This window comes from Molothrus aeneus, chromosome 31, assembly GCF_037042795.1.
Source record: "Molothrus aeneus isolate 106 chromosome 31, BPBGC_Maene_1.0, whole genome shotgun sequence".
Classification (NCBI taxonomy): domain Eukaryota; kingdom Metazoa; phylum Chordata; class Aves; order Passeriformes; family Icteridae; genus Molothrus; species Molothrus aeneus.
Window position 1 is genome coordinate 242,156 of NC_089676.1, and position 21,097 is coordinate 263,252.

General features: G+C 48.3%; 1 protein-coding gene across 3 annotated transcripts; it reads right to left on the reverse strand.

Moving 5' to 3' along the window:
- Nucleotides 1-127: 127 nt before the first annotated feature.
- Nucleotides 128-20,939, reverse strand: SYT11 (synaptotagmin 11). 3 transcript variants are annotated; one of them, XR_010785197.1, is made up of 5 exons: nucleotides 20,806-20,939; nucleotides 13,736-14,553; nucleotides 11,351-11,474; nucleotides 3,245-5,771; nucleotides 128-3,159 (listed from the first exon to the last, which is right to left on the reverse strand). XR_010785197.1 is itself a non-coding variant. In XM_066568263.1 (4 exons), the coding sequence occupies exons 1-4, from the start codon at nucleotides 20,837-20,839 to the stop codon at nucleotides 5,461-5,463; spliced, it is 1,284 nt and encodes a 427-aa protein (XP_066424360.1). In that variant the 5' UTR covers nucleotides 20,840-20,939; the 3' UTR covers nucleotides 128-5,460. The 3 variants fall into 3 exon arrangements, 2 of the variants coding, with proteins under 2 accessions (XP_066424360.1, XP_066424359.1); XM_066568263.1 differs by having other exon boundaries at nucleotides 128-5,771; nucleotides 11,354-11,474; XM_066568262.1 differs by having other exon boundaries at nucleotides 128-5,771.
- Nucleotides 20,940-21,097: the final 158 nt, after the last annotated feature.

A 21,097-nucleotide genomic window follows, 5' to 3' on the forward strand; every position in this document is an offset into this window, starting at 1 on the left:
TTTTGTGTGTGCTTTTCCTGTGAATTAAATGCACTTTTCCAGCAGAAATGAATATTTATAGAAGCAAACCCTGGGAGTGTTCAGTGTTGGTTGTTGCCCACGGTCACACAAGGCAAAGGCAGCAAAATTAAAGTGATTTAATTTTTATTTGCACGCTCAATGTGCCTTAACAAATTCAACATACAAGGTAGCATTACAGAATGTAGGTTAGCTTATAGCATTATGCAGTTTCACACAGGTTGAGTTAGGTTTTTTTGCCTTTTATTCTTTTTTTTTTAATTTTATTTTTATTTTTTTCACACAAAGTTGTAACTGTCCAAGTTCATTTTACAATAGAAGACACAAGGTAAAGAATAACCACACCTGGGAGATTTTACAGTGAGTCTGCTGTCACTTACTGTCTATTTTATGTTTTAAAAAATATATATCTGCACATTTTCAGTTTCCTATTATTCCAGAAGAGTGTTGGAGCTACTCCTACCTGCCCGACAGCCTAAGTCTATTTACCCTGAGCATGTTTCCTTGACAAGAAATTCATTTTTCCTTTCAACTAAAGGAATCTTAAGATCATCTAGGCTTAGTCATGCTTTTCACACCAAAGGGAGAAGGGAATTTTGTTGCTGCTTTTAGTCCTGGTCAGATCTTTGGAGTGGTGTTGGAAAGCATGAGGAGAAGTGGTGAAAAGTTGCTTGAATTGCAGCAACACAATTGCTTAGTGCAAAAAAATCAGCATTGAAAGAGATTTACAGCAATTTCCAGAGGGGGGAACTCGTTCTCTGAGCCACAGAGCTCGAGCCAGAGAAGATTTGAAGACACTGATAAAATCCACTACAACCTCAGGCAGAAATCCTGGCCATGGGGATGGTGAAGGGGGAAAATCCACGTTTGTGGCTGCTGGGAAATGGAGCCACAGCCTGGGAGAGGGGCTCACAACATGAGGAAAATCAGCTTTCCAAAAAGAAACCTTAGGGGAGACGCCCAAGGAGTGGCACTGCCAAGGGGCTGCTGCTCCCTGGGGAAGCAGGAGAGCCTGGCTCACTTGTTCCCATTTTGGGCAGAGAAGGTGAAAAAGATCATTTTCCCAACAGGGATCTAAAATTCAGCAGCTGAGTCCTGTAAGGAGTTACATTAGCTTCATTTTCGAAACAATTCATCTGTTCTTTGCATTTCTATTTGCATCCCAGAGGGCTCAGAGCAGTCTGGCTGCCCGGGAGCAACCAAAGATTTGAAAATTTTTGAATTTCCTTTCCTGAAAACCTGGGGCTGTCAAGAGCCTCTCTGTAAACCCAATTCTGCTTCTCCAGAGCCCAGGGAGAATTTTAATGCTAATTATTTGTATAATTTGAATGCTAATTATTTCTAATTCACCAACACTGCTTACCATGAATGATTTGCTGCCAGGTATCACCTCGATGTGTGCCCTGGCTGGGCTGGGAGCAGAATTCCCAAATCCAGGATGCTCTGCTTGCAGCCAGGGCTGTGGGAGCACAGCCAAACTTTACAAACTCCTGCTCCAAATTCCTGCAGGGTCAAAACAGCCTCAGGTGCCTCTGGTCAGGGCCATTTTCCCCTTGCAGGTGGTTCCCTGAAATCAGGATTTCAGGATTCTCCCAAGCTGCCTTGGAGCTCCAGCTCTGGCACATTTTTAGTGCCAGGCTTTGCTCTGTTTTGGGAGCTGCAGGATCATTCCTGATCCAAACTGACCCCAGCATGGATGAGAGGAGGATTTGTCACCTTGCCATGGACCAGCTCTGCCTCCAGGGCCTTTGCCATGACAGAAATGATCAGAATTTGCTGGGCAATGTTCAAAAGTTTCCTTACCAATCAATGACACATCAGTGTTTGGGTTTTCCTGGAGAAAAGAGAGAAGGAAATGAAATGCAACTGAGCAGGATGGAATGCACAGAGAGGAGTGAATGGAATTAAACTGAGCAGGATGGAATGCACAGAGAGGAGTGAATAAAATAAAATGCAACTGAGCAGGAAGAAATGCACAGAGAGGAGTGAATGAAATAAAATGCAACTGAGCAGGAAGAAATGCACAGAGAGGATGGAATGCACAGAGAGGATGGAATGGAATTAAACTGAGCAGGATGGAATGCACAGAGAGGATGGAATGAAATAAAATGAAACTGAGCAGGATGGAATGCACAGAGAGGATGGAATAAAATGAAATGCAACTGAGCAGGATGGAATGCACAGAGAGGATGGAATAAAATGAAATGCAACTGAGCAGGATGGAATGCACAGAGAGGAGTGAATGGAATTAAACTGAGCAGGATGGAATGCACAGAGAGGAGTGAATGGAATTAAACTGAGCAGGATGGAATGCACAGAGAGGATGGAATGAAATAAAATTAAACTGAGCAGGATGGAATGCACAGAGAGGAGTGAATGGAATTAAACTGAGCAGGATGGAATGCACAGAGAGGAGTGAATGGAATTAAACTGAGCAGGATTTCCCCAACTCCTCCAGCCTGTGTGACCCCACGTGGCAAAGGCAATGGGATCACTTGGTTGGGGTTGGTTGGGATTTCAGAGCCCAGCCTTGGATGTTTGTTGTGACCCCACAGCTCCCCCAGGAACACCACAAGGACAAAGATTTCAGTGCCTGACACCCAATTATTTCTCCTCTGGAGGCCAGTGCCATTTTCCCTGTATTTTCCTTTTGTGCCAGTGCAGAATTCTAACCCAGCTCCACATGGAAACGTGGTTGGGGACTCCCAAACCAGCAGAGGACAGAACTGCAAGAACCAATGGGCAGGCAAAACTACCGAGAGAGGAATTCAACAGCAGAATTCAGCAACTTTGGGAGGAGCCTGAGGAACTCAGGCCAGTCCTGGTGACACCAGCACAGACAGCTCGGCACAAACACGACTCCATAGTGACAGATAATTATTGTAATTAAACCTTGCTATTGGCAGGTAGTTCAGTTTGTAGTAGGCATGCAATAGCGTGATTACACTGCTCTATATACTCGTGGTACCTTTTGTTTGCTTCTTTCTTTCCTATCCTTTATTCCCTATTTTTGTGAGGATTTTAGTGCCCTGCAAAACCCACATCAACTAAAGAGAAGCTTTTTGTTTTTTATGATTATTTCTTTCTTATAGTTTATTCCCCACCTTATTTTGGTTTTTTTTTTTTGGAGAATTTTAGTGCCTTGCAAAACCACATCAACTAAAGAGACTTTTTTAAAAATTATCTCTTTCTTATCATTCATTCCCTAATTTTAGGATTTTAGTGCCTTGCAAAACCACATCAACTAAAGAGACTTTTTAAAAAAATTATCTCTTTCTTATCATTCATTCCCTAATTTTGGGATTTTAGTGCCTTGCAAAACCACATCAACTAAAGAGACTTTTTTTAAAATTATCTCTTTCTTATCATTCATTCCCTAATTTTGGGATTTTAGTGCCTTGCAAAACCACATCAACTAAAGAAACCAATTTTTTAAATGATTTCTTTCTCCTAATTTATGCCCCATTTTTTTAGGATTTTAATGCCCTGCAAAACCACATCAACTAAAGAGAACCTTTTTTTAAAAAATTATTTTTCTTATCATTTATTCCCCATCTTATTTTATTTTGTAGAATTTATTCCCTATTTTTTTAGGATTTTAGTGCTGCATCGACTAAAGAAAACAATTTTTAAAAATTATTTCTTTCTTCTAATTTGGTCCCCATTTTTTTGGGGATTTTAGTGCCTTGCAAAAACCACATCAACTAAAGAGAACTTTTTTAAATTATTGTTTATTTCTCATCATTTATTCCCAATCTTATTTTACTTTTTGTAGAATTTATTCCCCTTTTTTTAGGATTTTAGGACCTTGCAAAAACCACATCAACTAGAGAGAAACTTTTTTTAAAATTATTTTTCTTACCATTTATTCCCCATTTTTTGAGTTTTTTAGTGCCTTGCAAAACCACATCAACTAAAGAGAACTTTTTTTTTATTATTTCTTTCTTACAATTTATTCCCCAATTTTAGGATTTTAGTGCCTTGCAAAACCACGTTAACCAAAGAGAACCTAATTTTTTAAAATTATTTTTTTCTTACAATTTATTCCCCAATTTTAGGATTTTAGCGCCTTGCAAAAGCACGTCAACTAAAGAGAACCAAATTTTTTTAAATTATTTTTTTATAATTTATTCCCCAATTTGAGTGCCTTGCAAAACCACGTTAACTAAAGAGAACCTAATTTTTTTATTATATTTTCTTACAATTTATTCCCCAATTTTAGTGCCTTGCAAAACCACATCAACTAAAGAGAACCTAAATTTTTTAATTCTTTTTTTTATAATTTATTCCCCAATTTTAGCGCGTTGCAAAACCACGTCAGCTAAAGAGATCCTAATTTTTTTAAATTATTTTTTTATAATTTATTCCCCGATTTGAGTGCCTTGCAAAACCACGTCAACTAAAGAGAACCTAATTTTTTTAAATTATTTTTTCTTACAATTTATTCCCCAATTTGAGTGCCTTGCAAAACCACGTCAACTAAAGAGAACTTAATTTTTTAAATTATTTTTTTCTTATAATTTATTCCCCAATTTTAGGATTTTAGCACCTTGCAAAACCACGTCAACTAAAGAGAACCTAATTTTTCTTTCTTCTTATAATTTATTCCCCAATTTTAGCGCCTTGCAAAACCATGTTAACTAAAGAGATCCTAATTTTTTTTCATTCTTTTTTTATAATTTATTCCCCAATTTGAGTGCCTTGCAAAACCACGTCAACTAAAGAGAACCTAATTTTTTAAAATTATTTTTTTTATAATTTATTCCCCAATTTGAGTGCCTTGCAAAACCATGTCAACTAAAGAGAACCTAATTTTTATTTTTCCTTATAATTTATTCCCCAGTTTTGTGCCTTGCAAAACCACGTCAACTAAAGAGATCCTAATTTTTTAAATTCTTTTTTTATAATTTATTCCCCAATTTGAGTGCCTTGCAAAACCACGTCAACTAAAGAGAACCTAATTTTTTTATTATATTTTCTTACAATTTATTCCCCAATTTTAGCGCCTTGCAAAACCACGTCAACTAAAGAGAACCTAATTTTTTAAACTTATTTTTTCTTACAATTTATTCCCCAATTTGAGTGCCTTGCAAAACCACGTCAACTAAAGAGAACCTAATTTTTATTTTTCCTTATAATTTATTCCCCAGTTTTGTGCCTTGCAAAACCACGTCAACTAAAGAGATCCTAATTTTTTAAAATTCTTTTTCTATAATTTATTCCCCAATTTGAGTGCCTTGCAAAACCACGTCAGCTAAAGAGAAACTTTTTAATTCTTTCTTCTCATTTACACCCCATTTTTTTTTTTTTTACCATTTTAGTACCCTGCAAAAACCCACATCAACTAAAGACGACCAAACCAGCTGCTGCTTCTCAACTCGAGTTTAGTCCTAGAGCTAAAACAAGCTTGGAGCGTGTCCTAGGCGGGGCTGGGGCCCGCCTTTAGTACTCGCTCAGGCTGTGCCACTTGGCCACGGCCTTGCCGGGGCTGTCGCACACCTGGTGCCAGTGCTCGGAGCCCGCGGCGCCGGCGCTGTGCGCGCCCAGGATCAGCCTCCCCACCGCCTCGTTCTTGGTGGTGCGCTCGAAGTCGATCACCAGGAACTCAATGCTGATGTCGGGCAGCAGATCCGCGGGGATGTCGTAGCTGAAGGACTCGTTGAACACGGGGTTCAAAGTGCATTTCTTGACGTGGGTTTTCTTCTTGGCGATGCGCTTGCGGCCGTAGTAAACGTTCACCTTGACGTAGGGGTCTGCAGGGGGGAGAGGGCAGCCAGTGACACGGCCCAGGGAGCTCCAGCACGGCCTGGGGGCACTGGGATGGACTGCTTGGGGTTGGGGGGACTCAAAAATTCCTGCTCGTCCTGTTCCAGATCTTCTGCTACCCCAGGCAGAGCTTTGGGCTCTGGTGTGGGCTGGGAGGAACCTCAAAATCCCATTCTACTCATCCCTGTCCCATTCCAGACCTTCATCTACCCCAGAAAGAAGTTTGGGCTGGGAGGGACTTAAATTCCCATTCTACTCCTGCCCATCCCATTCCAGACCTTCCTTTAACCCAGGTAGAGCTTCTGGCTCTGGTTTGGGCTGGGAGGAACCTCAAAATCCCATTCCAGTCCTGCCCATCCCATTCCACACCTTCCTTTAACCCAGATAGAGCTTTGGGCTCTGGTGTGGGCTGGCAGGGACTCAAAATCCCATTCTACTCCTGCCCATCCCATTCCACACCTTCCTTTAACCCAGATAGAGGTTTTGGGCTCTGGTTTGGGCTGGGAGGAACTTTCAAAATCCCATTCCACACCTTTCTGTACCCCAGGTAGAGGTCTGGGCTCTGGTTTGGGCTGGGGGGACTTAAAATCCCATTCCACTCCTGCCCATCTCATTCCACACCTGCGTCTACCCCAGACAGAGGTTTGGGCTAGAGGGGGGACTTGAAATCCCATTCTACTCATCCCTGTCCCATTCCACACCTTTGTTGACCCCAGGTAGAGCTTTGGGCTGGGAAGAACCTCAAAATCCCATTCCACTCCTGCCCATCCCATTCCATACCTTCATCTACCCCAGGTAGAGCTCTGGGCTCTGGTGTGGGCTGGGAAGAACCTCAAAATCCCATCCTACTCATCCCTGTCCCATTCCACACCTTTGTCCACCCCAGATTGAGGTTTGGGCTGGGAGGAACTTAAAATTCCCATTCTACTCCTGCTACTCCTCCCCATCCCATTCATGGCCAGGTGGCTCCAACCTGGCCTTGGACATTGCCAGGGATTGGCACCCAGTGCTGGGAGTCACTGGGACTCACTGGTTTGGGCTGGGGGGGACTTAAAATCCCATTCCACACCTTCCTCTACCCCAGGCAGAAGTTTGGGCTCTGATTTGGGCTGGGGGGGAATTAAAATCCCATTCTACTCCTGCTAATCCTGCCCATCCCATTCCACACCTTCCTCTACCCCAGGTGGCTCCAAGCAGGCATTGGGCACTCTGTGCTGGGAGTCACTGGGACTCACTGGATTGGGCTGGGGGGGACTTATAAATCCCATTCCACACCTTTCTGTACCCCATGTAGAGCTTTGGGCTCTGGTTTGGGCTGGGAGGAACTTAAAATCCCATTCCACACCTTCTTCTACCCCAGACAGGGGTTTGGGCTCTGGTTTGGGCTGGGGGAAATTTCAAAATCCCATTCTACTCCAGCCCATCCCATTTCACATCCCCTTCCTCTACCCCAGGTAGAGGTTTGGGCTCTGGTTTGGGCAGGGAGGGATTTAAAATCTCATTCCATTCCTCCCCATCCAATTTCACACCTTCTTCTACCCCACATGGCTCCAGCCTGGCCTTGGGCACTGCCAGGGATCCAGGGGCAGCCCCAGCTGCTCTGGGCAATCTCTTTTCATGTGTTTAATCCAAGCATGCAAAGATTGGGGAGCTCAGGAGTTTCAGCTCCTCACCCCCCCAAGTTTAGGTGCAAGGGGATTTTTGGTGGGGGGAATTCTCCTGGGTGATGAGCTCATGGAACCATGGAATGGTTTGGGTTGGAATAGACCCAAAAACTCCTCCAGTGCCATGGGCAGGGACCCTTCCCACCACCTCAGGGTGCTCCAAGCCCTGCCCAACACTGCCAGGGATGCAGGGGCAGCCCCAGCTGCTCTGGGCAATCTGTTCAATGTGTTCATTCCCAGATGTCCAAAGATTGGGGAGCTCAGGAGTTTCAGCTCCTCACCCCCCCAAGTTTAGTGCAAGGGGATTTTCGGTGGGGGGAATTCTGAGCAATGTTCTCATGGAACCATGGAATGGTTTGGGTTAAAAGAGACCTTAAAATTCATCCAGTGCCATGGCAGGGACACCTTCCACCATCCCAGCCTGGCCTTGGGCACTGCCAGGGATCCAGGGGCAGCCCCAGCTGCTCTGGGCACCTGTGCCAGGGCCTCACACCCTCACTGCCAGGAATTCCTGCCCCATATCCCATCCAACCCTGCCCCTGGCTCCCTGCAGCCCTGGAAATCCACCCTGAGCTCACCCCAAACCCCTCTGCTCCCCACCCTGAGCACCCCACCCTTGCTCAGGAGCCCAACAAAGGCTCGATTTCAATTAATTTGCAATCATTTGCTGCCAGCAGAAGGTACTGGGAAAGAAAAAATTTAAAACAAAGCCTCCCTTTTCCCCCCAGCTGCTCTTTATGCAGCCACTGGATTACAATCAAGATACCAGGCACTGAGGGATTTTTTTTTTCATTCCATACAAGTTTTGAAGGTCCTTGCTTGGCTGGCACTGCCTCTTTTTCACCTTTTTTTTTTTTTTTTTGTTTCACCCAGCTAAAATGGGTTTATGCATAATACAAAGATCATATAAATAAACAGTGTTGGTCACAAGGTTCTGCAGGTAGAACATCCCTGCCAATTTTATCCTGTGCTTGGAGACTACACAAGCACAGCTTTTTCTTTTCTTTTCCCTCAAACAGTAAAATGTAGGGCCTACAATAATTCAGCCTAGTCTGCATTCCCTGAGGTGCCCAGGAGAAAGCTGTAAAACCAGGACTAGGTTTGAATCCCAACCATTTCCCCACGATCCTGAAGGAGAATTTGCTAAGGAGATTCAGGAGTGTGAAAAATCTGTGAGACAGCAAAGGCAGAACAGCTGCTCTGCTGCTCTCCTCTCTTCAAACAGCACCACAAAAATGAAAACACCCAAAACCAGAATTTTTGGGAGCAAAGCTCCTCCTGGCAGGAGCTGTGCAGAGCCACAAGGGCCCTCCTGAGCCTCCTTTGCTCCAGGCTCAGCCCCTGCCCAGCTCCTCAGGGATTCTCCATTCCCCTCCCAGCTCCCTCAGGAATTCCCAGCTCCCTCAGGGATTCTCCATTTCCTTTTCCAGCTCCCTTAGAAATTCCCAGCTCCCTCAGGAATTCTCCATTTCCTTTTCCAGCTTCCTCAGGAATTCTCCATTCCCCTCCCAGCTCCCTCAGGAATTCCCAGCTCCCTCAGGAATTCTCCAACCCTTTCCCAGAAATTCTCCATTTCCTTTTCCAGCTCCCTCAGGAATTCCCAGCTCCCTCAGGAATTCTCCAACCCTTTCCCAGCTCCCTCAGGAATTCCCAGTTCCCTCAGGAATTCCCAGCTCCCTCAGGAATTCTCCATTTCCTTTTCCAGCTCCCTTAGAAATTCCCAGCTCCCTCAGGAATTTTCCAGCCCCTTTCCAGCTCCCTCAGGAATTCTCCAACCCTTTCCCAGCTCCTTCAGGAATTCCCAGCTCCCTCAGGAATTCTCCATTTCCTTTTCCAGCTTCCTCAGGAATTCTCCATTCCCTTCCCAGCTCCCTCAGGGATTCTCCAATCCTTTCCCAGCTCCCTCAGAAATTCTCCATTTCCTTTTCCAGCTCCCTTAGAAATTCCCAGCTCCCTCAGGAATTCTCCATTCCCTTCCCTGTTCCCTCAGGGATTCTCCATTCCCCTCCCAGCTCCCTCAGAAATTCCCAGCTCCCTCAGGAATTTTCCAGCCCCTTTCCAGCTCCCTCAGGAATTCTCCAACCCTTTCCCAGCTCCTTCAGGAATTCCCAGCTCCCTCAGGAATTCTCCATTTCCTTTTCCAGCTCCCTCAGGGATTCTCCATTCCCTTCCCTGTTCCCTCAGGGATTCTCCATTCCCTTCCCAGCTCCCTCAGGGATTCTCCAATCCTTTCCCAGTTCCCTCAGGAATTCCCAGCTCCCTCAGGAATTCTCCATTCCCTGCCCAGCTCCCTCAGGAATTCTCCATTCCCTTCCCTGTTCCCTCAGGAATTCTCCATTCCCTTCCCTGTTCCCTCAGGGATTCTCCATTCCCTCCCCAGCTCTGGACACTGAGTTCCAGCCCCTCCAGGTTTTTCCTGACATGAGGAACCCAAACGTGAGCCCAGGATTTGAGGCTCCTCAGCAGTGCCCAGCTCAGGGGATGGCCCTGCCCTGCCCCTGGGCACAGCTGGGCACAGCTGGGCTGGTGTCCAGCTCCCACCAGGCAGGACCATTCCCAGTTTTCCTCACACCCAAGGCCTCATCCTGTGGATTCCATGGATCCAGGATGTTCAGCACAGAGCTGCCGCCTCCACAAAGCCCTGCCTGCATGAAGAGCTCCCTCCCAGCAGAAAGAATTTGGGTCTGCACAACCAATTCCACTCCAATCCCACTGATTGTTTGTGGATTTTCAGCAGCTGAGCCCCTCAAGCTCTTCAGGAGTGTCCTGAAGCTCTCACCAAGGCTGCCTTGGGGGATTGAGGGGTTTAGGAGCTCCAATCCCACTGATTTTTGGTGGAGCTTCAGCAGCTGAGCCCCTCAGGCTCTTCAGGAGTCTCCTCAGGTCTCTCCAAGGCTGGCCTGGGGGACCTGAAGGATTTAGGAGCTCAAATTCCACTCCATTTTTTTTGGATTTTTGGTGGATTTTCAGCAGCTGAGCCCCTCAGGCTCTTCAGGAGTCTCCTCAGGTCTCACCAAGGCTGCATTTGTTACCAAAGGGCTCTGAGGGGTTTAGGAGCTCCAATTCCACTGATTTTTGGTGGAGCTTCAATAGCTGAGCCCTTCAGGCTCTTCAGGATGTCCTGAAGGTCTCACCCAGGCCACCTTGGGGGGATTGAGGGGTTCCACTGATTTTTGTGGATTTTCAGTAGCTGAGCCCCTCTTGAGGAGGGTCCTGAAGCTCTCACCAAGGCTGCCTTGGAGGATTGAGGGGTTTAGGAGCTCCAATCCCATTGATTTTTTGTGGGGCTTCAGCACCTGAGGCCCTCAAGCTCTTCAAGAGTGTCCTGAGGTCTCACCAAGGCTGCATTTGGGGATCTGTTACCAAAGGGCTCTGAGGGGTTTAGGATCTCCAATTCCACTGATTTTTGGTGGATTTTCAGTAGCTGAGCCCTTCAAGCTCTTCAGGAGTGTCCTGAAGCTCTCACCAAGGCTGCCTTGGAGGATTGAGGGGTTTAGGAGCTCCAATCCCACTGACTTTTGGTGGAGCTTCAATAGTTGAACCCCTCTTCAGGAGTGTCCTGAGGTCTCACCAAGGCTGCATTTGGGGATCTGTTACCAAAGGGCTCTGAGGGGTTTAGGAGCTCAGATTCCACTGATTTTTGGTGGATTTTCAGCACCTGAGCCCCTCAGGCTCTTCAGGAGTGTCCTGAGGTCTCACCAAGGCTGCCTTGGGGGGTTTAGGAGCTCCATCACAGGTGAGTGATGGAGGAGCACTCAGAGCAACCCAAAACCCTTGAGAAGAATTTGAGGAAAAATGCGTAACCAGCCCAAATCTTCAGCTAAAACAAAGGAAAAACCCTGCAGGGTGAATTCAGGGATTTCTGGTTTACCCACCCACTCCAAGGTGGAGAAAATAGCTTCTACCTGAGAGGCCAGTGATGTCCATCTTTGGCAAGTGCCTGGCTTTCAGCACCACCACAGTCATCCTCTGTGCCACGGGCTGGTAGGACAGGGACACCTGCAGCTCCCCTCTGCTGATGCACTTCTGCCAGAAAAACACACACAGCTCCTCAGCACAGGCTGCTCTCCACGCTGGGAGGGCCCCAGAATTGCCTTCCCTTGTGGTAAATGCATAGAAAAGTAGGAAAATGAGCCCCAGGTGTGTCAGCTCTGCAAGATAAATCAGCAAAAATATGGATTTGGGGGAAAAGCAGAATTTGTGGCTGAAAATCTGCATCATTCCTGCTTGTAAAACCATGGAGGGTCCTGGATCAAAAGCTTTGGGATCAAACACAGCCATATTACACACAAAATATGAAATTGTGGAAAAAATAGAATTTATGGCTGAGGATCTGCCCTATTCCTACTCGATAAACCATGGAGGGTCCTGGATCAAAAGCTTTGGGATCAAACACAACCATATCACACCCAAAATAGGAATTTGTGGAAAAACCAGAATTATGGCTGAGGATCTGCATTATTCCTGCTTGATAAACCATGGAGGCTCCTGGATCAAAAGCTTTGGGATCAAACACAACCATATCGCACCCAAAATAGGAATTTGGGGAAAAACCAGAATTTATGGCTGAGGATCTGCATCATTCCTGCTTGATAAACCATGGAGGCTCCTGGATCAAAAGCTTTGGGATCAAACACAGCCATATCACACCAAAAATAGGAATTTGGGGAAAAAAAAGAATTTATGGCTGAGGATCTGCACTATTCCTACTCGATAAACCATGGAGGGTCCTGGATCAAAAGCTTTGGGATCAAACACAGCCATACGACACTGTCATATGAAAAAATATGAAAATATGAAATTGTGGAAAAAACAGAATTTATGGCTGAGAATCTGCATTATTCCTGCTTGTAAAACCATGGAGGGTCCTGGATCAAAATCTCTGGGGTCAAACACAACCATATCACACCAAAAATATGAAATTGTGGAAAAAATAGAATTTATGGCTGAGGATCTGCATTATCCCTACTTGATAAACCATGGAGGTTTCCAGATCAAAATTTCTGGGAGCAAACCCAGTGCAAAGAGTCACCCCACATGGAAGAGATTGATTTGTGTGTTCCCTTTGAGGATCTCCCTGATGAGCTGGACCTTGCCAGTGCTCAGATCCACCCCTGCAAGGTGGATATATCACACCAAAAATATGAATTTGGGGAAAAAACAGCATTTAAAAGCAGAATTTATGGCTGAGGATCTGCATCGTTCCTGCTTGTAGAACCACTGAGGGTCCCAGATCAAAAGCTCTGGGGTCAAACACAGCCATATGACACCCAAAATATGAATTTGGGGAAAAACCAGATTTTATGGCTGAGAATCTGCATTATTCCTGCTTGATAAACCATGGAGGCTCCCGGATCAAAATCTCTGGGGTAAAACACAGCCATATCACACCAAAAATAGGAATTTGGGGAAAAACCAGAATTTATGGCTGAGAATCTGCATCATTCCTGCTTGTAAAACCATGGAGGCTCCTGGATCAAAATCACTGGGGTCAAACACAGCCATATCACACCAAAAATATGAATTTGTGGAAAAACCAGAATTTGTGGCTGAGGATCTGCATCATTCCTGATCTGAATCTTCCAGATCAAAATCTCTGGGGTCAAACACAGGCCAAAGAGCCAGCCTGTGGGAACTCAGCACATCGTTCCCGATGTCCAGAGATGCCAGGAGAACCCTTGGGGGTCTCGGAAACCCTGGAATGTTGCCAAGAGTGTTTGGTGGCTTGATTTTGATCCATCCACAGAAGTGACAGCAGTTTGAGGACAAGAGAATCACTTTAGAGTGAAGGGTGTAAAAGGGACACATTTAGAGGGTGAAATATAAACTTTAAGGTTTTTGGTACAGGGGGGTTATGGAGACAAGATGGAGGGATCAGGGCGTGTCTCGTCCTTCTTCTTTCTTCTTCTTGTCTTCCATCTCCTGTGGTGATGTTGGCACTTGGGGATTGGTTTATGGTGAAGGTGCACTTGCCAACATGGGTGAAAAGTATTGGAAAATAAAGGTAAATATCATGTACGTAGATTTTAGTATAAAAAGACATGACCGCCCCCTGAGAGTCAGAGTGCCCTTGGCTGCCTTGCAGATCAGACCTCTGTTGGGCAGACAGAAAATTTTGTAGATAAGAAAGAATAAACAATCTGAAGATGGAAAAGCTGAAGAGTCCAGACTCGTCCTTTGAAACGCGTGCGACCCAAGGACCGCCCTACCCGTGTGGGGGCAGAGACAGACAGACAGACAGACAGCCCCGACACCAGCCCTCATGGAAGCAGGCTGACCATACTCACTTGTATGTTCCTCTTGAGGATCTCCCTGGTGAGCTGGACCTTGCCAGTGCTGGGATCCACCCCCGCGAGCGGCACCATCACCTCCCCAATCACATCATCCCGGGAGAAGCGGTCGAAGCTGAGCACCAGGAAGTGCAGCACCAGGTCCTGCAGCTGGCTGTAGGGGATCCCATAAAAGGTGAAGGTCTCGTCAAAAACGGGCTCCAGGGTCTTGCGGAGCACGCGGGTCTTGACGCGGTGCCTCTTGTCGGGCAGAATCGTCATCTTGATGTAGGGGTCAGAGCTCTGGGTGTGCTCATCCATCACGGGCAGCCCGTGGGCCTCCTGGATGGTGACCACCAGGGCCTTTTTGGGGAAGTTGTAGTCCACTGAGAAAGTCAGGTCTCCCAGCATGACGTCGTCGCCCGGAGAGGAGGGAGAGGAGGTTTTACTTCCTCCCGGAGTGAGGCTTTGATCTGGGCTGAGTTCATCTCCATAATCCACTTTGATGGGGAGCTGCTCCACCTGGGGGGGTCCATCTGGAGCCTTGTTGGGGCCCACCAGGCCAGCCTCAGCAGCATCCACCAGGAGGTTCCCCCTGCTGCCGCCCTCCTTGGCCGCGCCGCTCTTGTCTCTGCGGATGCGGTTGATTTTCTTCTTGTTGCTCAAGGTCTCCGGGTAGATGCTGATGCCTTTCAGCATGTGAATGAATTTGTAAGGGGGGGTTTTGTGCTTCTTTTCTGCTTGCTGGTGACAGCATGTCCACACAAAGACTGTGACTGAGACAGAAACCACCAGCACGGTGGCTCCAATGAGTCCTGCCACCACGGGGGACACATCTGTGGGGAGACAAGGCAGTGAGGAGCAGCACACCCGATGGCACACTCCTGCCACACTTAATTCTGGCATCTGCCTATCACAGCTTCCCCAGGCATCACTTCCATCCCTAAATTCATTTCTCACACTCCTAAGGCATGTCTGACCTGTGTTCCATGGGCTAAGGAAGGATCTCTGTCCTTCCACCACGAGGGACACATCTGTGGGAAGTCACAGTGAGGAGCAGCACACCTGGCTGCAGATCCACACATCCCTGTCCTGCTTTTAACTCTAGGATCTGCCTATCACAGCTTCCCCAAAATTTCTTTCTCACACTCTCAAGGCATGCCTACATCACTGCTATCTCTAAATTTCTTTCTCACACTCCTAAGGCATGCCTGACCTGTGTTCCATGAGCTAAGGAAGGATCTCTGTCCTGCCACCACACACCTGGCTGCAGATCTACACATCCCTGTCATGCTTTTAACTCTAGGATCTGCCTACCACAGCTTCCCCAGACATCATTTTTAATCTCTAAATTCATATCTCACACTCCTAAGGCATGTCTGACCTGTGTTCCATGGGCTAAGGAAGGATCCCTGTCCTGCCACCATGAGGGACACATCTGTGCGCAGTGAGGAGCAGCACACCTGGCTGCAGATCCACACACTCCTGTTGTGCTTTTAACTCTAGGATCTGCCTATCACACTTCCCCAGACAACATTTCTATCTCTAAATTCATTTCTCACACTCTCAAGGCATGTCTGAGCTGTGTTCCATGAGCTAAGGAAGGATCCCTGTCCTGCCACCACAGGGGGAAGCCAAGGCAGTGAGGAGCAGCACACCTGATGCAGATCCACACACTCCTGTCTCACACTTAATTCTGGCATCTGCCTATCACAGCTTCCCCAGGCATCACTTCTAAATCTAAATTCATTTCTCACACTCCTAAGGCATGTCTGAGCTGTGTTCCATGGGCTAAGGAAGGATCTCTGTCCTGCCACCATGAGGGACACATCTGTGGGCAGTGAGGAGCAGCACACCTGGCTGCAGATCCACTCCTGTCATGCTTTTGATTCTAGGATCTGCCTACCACAGCTTCCCCAAAATTTATTTCTCACACTCTCAAGGCATGCCTACATCACTGCTATCTCTAAATTTCTTTCTCACACTCCTAAGGCATGTCTGAGCTGTGTTCCATGAGCTAAGGAAGGATCCCTGTCCTGCCACCACAGGGGGAAGTCAAGGCAGTGAGGAGCAGCACACCTGATGCAGATCCACACACTCCTGTCACACTCTTAATTCTGGGATCTGCCTACCACAGCTTCCCCAGACATCATTTTTAATCTCTAAATGTATTTCTCACACTCCTAAGGCATGTCTGACCTGTTCCCTGAGCTAAGGATCTCCAACTGTTGATTGCCTTATCTTGCCAAACCCAGCTCCTGCATCACCAGCATCTCCATAGGAACGCTGCCTCTTGATGTGCAGGAAACATTTTCTTTTATTTTTTTAATGCCCTGTTCAGGAACGTTACACAATTCTATTTTCACAACAGGGAGGGAGTAATATGGCCATAATGCTGGATTTGAGATACCCTTCATTAACAATATTTAAAATATCCCTTTGCCCTGAATTGGTTGTTTTGCCCTGGCCTTTGTGGCTGAATCCAGGGGTAAACATGAAATCCCCCATGGAAATCCAGAGTCCAAACCAACAGACAGAAAATCCTGGGCTTGGATTTAGGGATTATCTGATATTTTCTAGATTTTATGCCAAGTGTGTTAATCAGTAATGGCAAGGCAGAATGAAAAAAAAAATAAAAAATTTAAAAAAAAAAGTTAATTTTTATTAGCTTATTTGCTGATGGAAAAGTTTTACCAAGGCACAGAATGAACCCCGTGGTGCTGAGCTCCCCAGGGCACTGCACTGACATCCTCAGCACTTCTGAGAGGGCTGAAAGCCTGGGCTGGGGGGGGAGCACATGGAGGAGAAGGAGATGCAAAAAGAGCTGGGGTTGTTCAGTCTGAAAAGGGGAGGAAAAGGAGGGGATGTTTTGCTGTCTTCAGTTTCTTGGTGGGAGGTTTCAGGAAGGTTTAAGTTTCATGTAGCTTATTTTTGTATTCCTGGTTTTAAAGCCATTTTCTTTTATTTTTTGGAAGCCAGCAAACAAACAAACAAACAAACAAACAAACAAAAATCCCTTTAACCCCTTTTTTCTTTCTTTCACAAATTGTCCAAACCACTCCTTTACCAAAAATCCTTGGCATGACAATGGTGGCAGTACCCAAATGAGACAGCTGGTTAAAGAAATGTCAACTTGTCTCATTCTCCTCTTCATTCTGTACCACAAACAGGAGGAAATAATCTCCTAATCTCATCCTTGAAGCTACAGAGAGCACCACGAGTTTGGATTTTCTCTGTTCTTCCCACATCCCCGTTTACTGAGGCCAACAGGCTGTAAACTGAGCACCTGACAGACCCAGGGAAAACCATTTTGCCTGCTCCCAAAACTGGGAAAATCACTTTTAGTTAGACAGAAACCTTTCTGCTCTGCAGCTGGAATCTTTGGCTGATTCCACAGAGAGAAACCTGTCCCAGGTCTCACTGCAGAGCCTGGGATTGAATTCATGAAAGCAAGAAAAATTCTTAATATTGACAAAACACCGCCCCAAAACCCAAACTTCAGTTTGTTATTTCATGTTCCCTCTTTGATATGAAGCAAATGATCTTCAACAGCTCCTTTGGAGACAACTCAGTTTAAAAGGCTTTGGTGGATGTGTAAGAAAATGCTGAAACCCCATTCTTATTCTTATTCTTATTCTTATTCTTATTCTTATTCTTATTCTTATTCTTATTCTTATTCTTATTCTTATTCTTATTCTTATTCTTATCCTCATTCTTGGTGTGTGTTTTATTTCTATTGTGTCCTCACAGGATCAACTCTTGTACCTTCATTTCTTGCACCTCTGATGGGACAATTACCCAACAGCCACACCAGAAAGCACCAAATAAATCTTTTCTCTCACTGAATTGTTGTGAATCTAAAAATTATTTCAACTGTGAATATTATTTCAACTGTGAATATTATTTCAACTGTGAATATTATCTCATCCAGTGCCTGTTGGTGCCTCAGTTACTCACAATCCCCCTTGTCCTGGCTGAAGGCTCCTATTTATGTAATTATTCCACCCATCTTTTGCTCCTGTCTCCATAATCTCTGACAACTGCATTGCTCTAAAGCTGCCAAAACCAAATTTTAGTGAAGTTCTGCAGCTTTCAGAGCACTCCCCACACCCAATGTCCACTTGAAATGGCAGCACAGCCTCCCTGCAGCACAGCAGAGCTTTGGGGTTTTTATCCAAACTTTGTGGAAGCTGTCTTTGCTCCAATATGACCCTACAATTCGACCAGAAGAAAATAAAAAGCACTGAAAACCTCCTTTCAAACCTGATCTTTGCTAAGGACACCCCAATGGTTAAATGGAAACACAAGGTAAGAGGGAAGTGGGGCTGTTTGTCATGAGATAAATGGTGCTGGGTGGAAGAATATCCCTAAATAATTTGGGATTCAGAGGAAATGAAGCACCCAGGCATGGCCAGGGCCTGCAGGGTGGGAGGGGAAGGTCAGAGGGGGCTGCAGGACAGGAGGGGGGAGAGGATGGGATGCCCAGGGCTGGAGAAACCCCTGCCCTCCTCACCCCAGGGCTGCACCAAGAACATCCCAAACCCAGCAGTTCTGGGCCCCCAAAACCATCCCAAATCCAGCGGTTCTCAGCCTCAAAAACATCCCAAATCCAGCAGTTCTGGGCCCCAAAACCATCCCAAACCCAGCAGTTCTGGGCCCCCAAAACCCATCCCAAACCCAGCAGTTCTGGGCCCCAAAAACATCCCAAACCCCAGCGGTTCTGGGCCCCAAAACCATCCCAAACCCAGCAGTTCTGGGCCCCAAAAACATCCCAAACCCCAGCGGTTCTCAGCCTCAAAAATATCCCAAATTCTCTGCACCAAAAACATCCCAAACCCAGCAGTTCTGGGCCCCCAAAACCATCCCAAACCCAGCAGTTCTGGGCCCCAAAAACATCCCAAACCCCAGCGGTTCTCAACCTCAAAAATATCCCAAATTCTCTGCACCAAAAACATCCCAAACCCAGCAGTTCTGGGCCCCCAAAACCATCCCAAATCCAGCGGTTCTCAGCCTCAAAAATATCCCAAACCCAGCAGTTCTGGGCCCCAAAACCATCCCAAACCCCAGCGGTTCTCAGCCTCAAAAACATCTCAAATTCTCAGCCCCCAAAACCATCCCAAACCCCTGCGGTTCTGGGCCCCCAAACCATCCCAAACCCAGTGGTTCTCTGTCCTGAAAAACATCCCAAATCCAGCAGTTCTGGGCCTCAAAACCATCCCAAACCCAGCAGTTCTGGGCCCCAAAACATCCCAAACCCAGCAGTTCTGAGCCCCCAAAACCATCCCGAACCCCAGCGGTTTTCAGCACCAAAAACAGCCCAAATTCTTGGCCCCCAAAACCATTCTAAATCCCAGCCGTTCTCAGCCCCAACTACAACCCAAACCCAGCGGTTCTGGGCCCCAAAACCATCCCAAACCCCAGTGGTTCTGGGCCCCAAAAACATCCCAAACCTCAGGGGTTCTCAGATACAAAAACACCCCAAATTCTCAGCCCCCAAACCATCCCAAACCCCAGCAGTTCTCAGCCTCAAAAACATCCCAAACCCAGCGGTTCTCAGCACCAAACACACCCCAAATTCTTGATCCTAAAAACATCCCAAACCCCAGCGGTTCTCAGCCCCAAAAATCATCCCAAACCTCAGTGGTTCTCACCTTCTCTGCCCCAAACACATCCCAAACCATAGCGGTTCTCTTCACCCGAAATTCTCCCAAACCCCAGCGGTTCTCAGCCCCCAAAACATCCCAAACCCCAGCGGTTTTCAGCACCAAAAGCATCCCAAACCCAGCAGTTCTGGGCCCCAAAACTATCCCAAACCCCAGCGGTTCTGGGCCCCCAAAACATCCCAAATTCTCGGCCCCAAAAACATCCCAAACCCAGCAGTTCTGGGCCCCAAAACCATCCCAAATCCAGCAGTTCTCAGCCTCAAAAACATCCCAAACCCAGCGGTTCTCAGCACCAAACACACCCCAAATTCTTGATCCTAAAAACATCCCAAACCCCAGCGGTTCTCAGCCCCAAAAATCATCCCAAACCTCAGTGGTTCTCACCTTCTCTGCCCCAAACACATCCCAAACCATAGCGGTTCTCTTCACCCGAAATTCTCCCAAACCCCAGCGGTTCTCAGCCCCCAAAACATCCCAAACCCCAGCGGTTTTCAGCACCAAAAGCATCCCAAACCCAGCAGTTCTGGGCCCCAAAACTATCCCAAACCCCAGCGGTTCTGGGCCCCCAAAACATCCCAAATTCTCGGCCCCAAAAACATCCCAAACCCAGCAGTTCTGGGCCCCAAAACCATCCCAAATCCAGCGGTTCTCAGCCTCAAAAACATCCCAAACCCCAGCGGTTCTGGGCCCCAAAACCACCCCAAACCCCAGCGGTTCTGGGCGCCAAAACCACCCCAAACCCAGCGGTTCTGGGCCCCAAAACCACCCCAAACCCAGCGGTTCTGGGCCCCAAAACCATCCCAGACCCAGCGGTTCTGGGCCCGACGCCGCCGGGCTGGGCACGCACGGAGCTCAGCGGGGTTTGGAGCTTCTCCATCGCCCCCGCGGCGCTCCCGGTACCGGCTCCCGGCTCCGCCCGGGCCGGTTCCCCCTCCCCGCCGCCGAGCATCCCCCGGTGCCCCGGGCAGGCCCCGCCTTGTGGCGCCGGTGCCGGTGCCGCAGCCGCCCCGGGGAGCGCGAACAAAGGCCGGGGCGCGGCGCGGCCCGGCACAGACATCACGTCATCGGCCCGGGCTGCACCTGCCACCGGCCCCCGCTCCGCCAGCGACCGCCGCCACCGGCCCCGCGCCCGCGGCCCAGCGCTGGCACCGCCCCAGCAGCGGGGACCGCGGCGGGAGCGGCATCGCCCGGCCCGCGGGGGCGGAGGGGCCGCGGGATGCTGAGGGGCCGGGGCCGGGCGATGCTGAGGGGCCGGGGGATGCTGAGGGGCGGCGGGTGCGGAGGCCCCGGAGCGGCGCTCCCGTCCCCGCGCGGCCACAGCGGGGCCGAAGGCGCCGCGCACGGCCCGGCCCCGGGGGCGCCTCTCGGGGCTCCGCCGGGACGGACGGGCCGCAGTCGGGGCCGCCGCGGCCCGGCCGCACTCACCGAAGCCGGGGTGGACACTGGTGATCTCGGCCATGGCCCCGCCGAGGCCGGGGCCGCGGGGGTGCGGGCCCGGTGCGGAGGATGCTGGCGGCCGGGATGCAGGAGCTGCCGACTGGTCCCGCTGCGGCGCTCGCCCCGCCCGGCCCCGCCCCGCCCGCGGCGGCCCCGCCCGGCGGTGACTCGGCAACTGTCGGGGCTCCGGGCGCGGAGCCGCGGGGCGTGTGCCTGCGGTGCCTGAGCCGCGCTCCCACCGGGAGCTGACGGCACCGGCAGCACCGGGCGGACCCGCTGT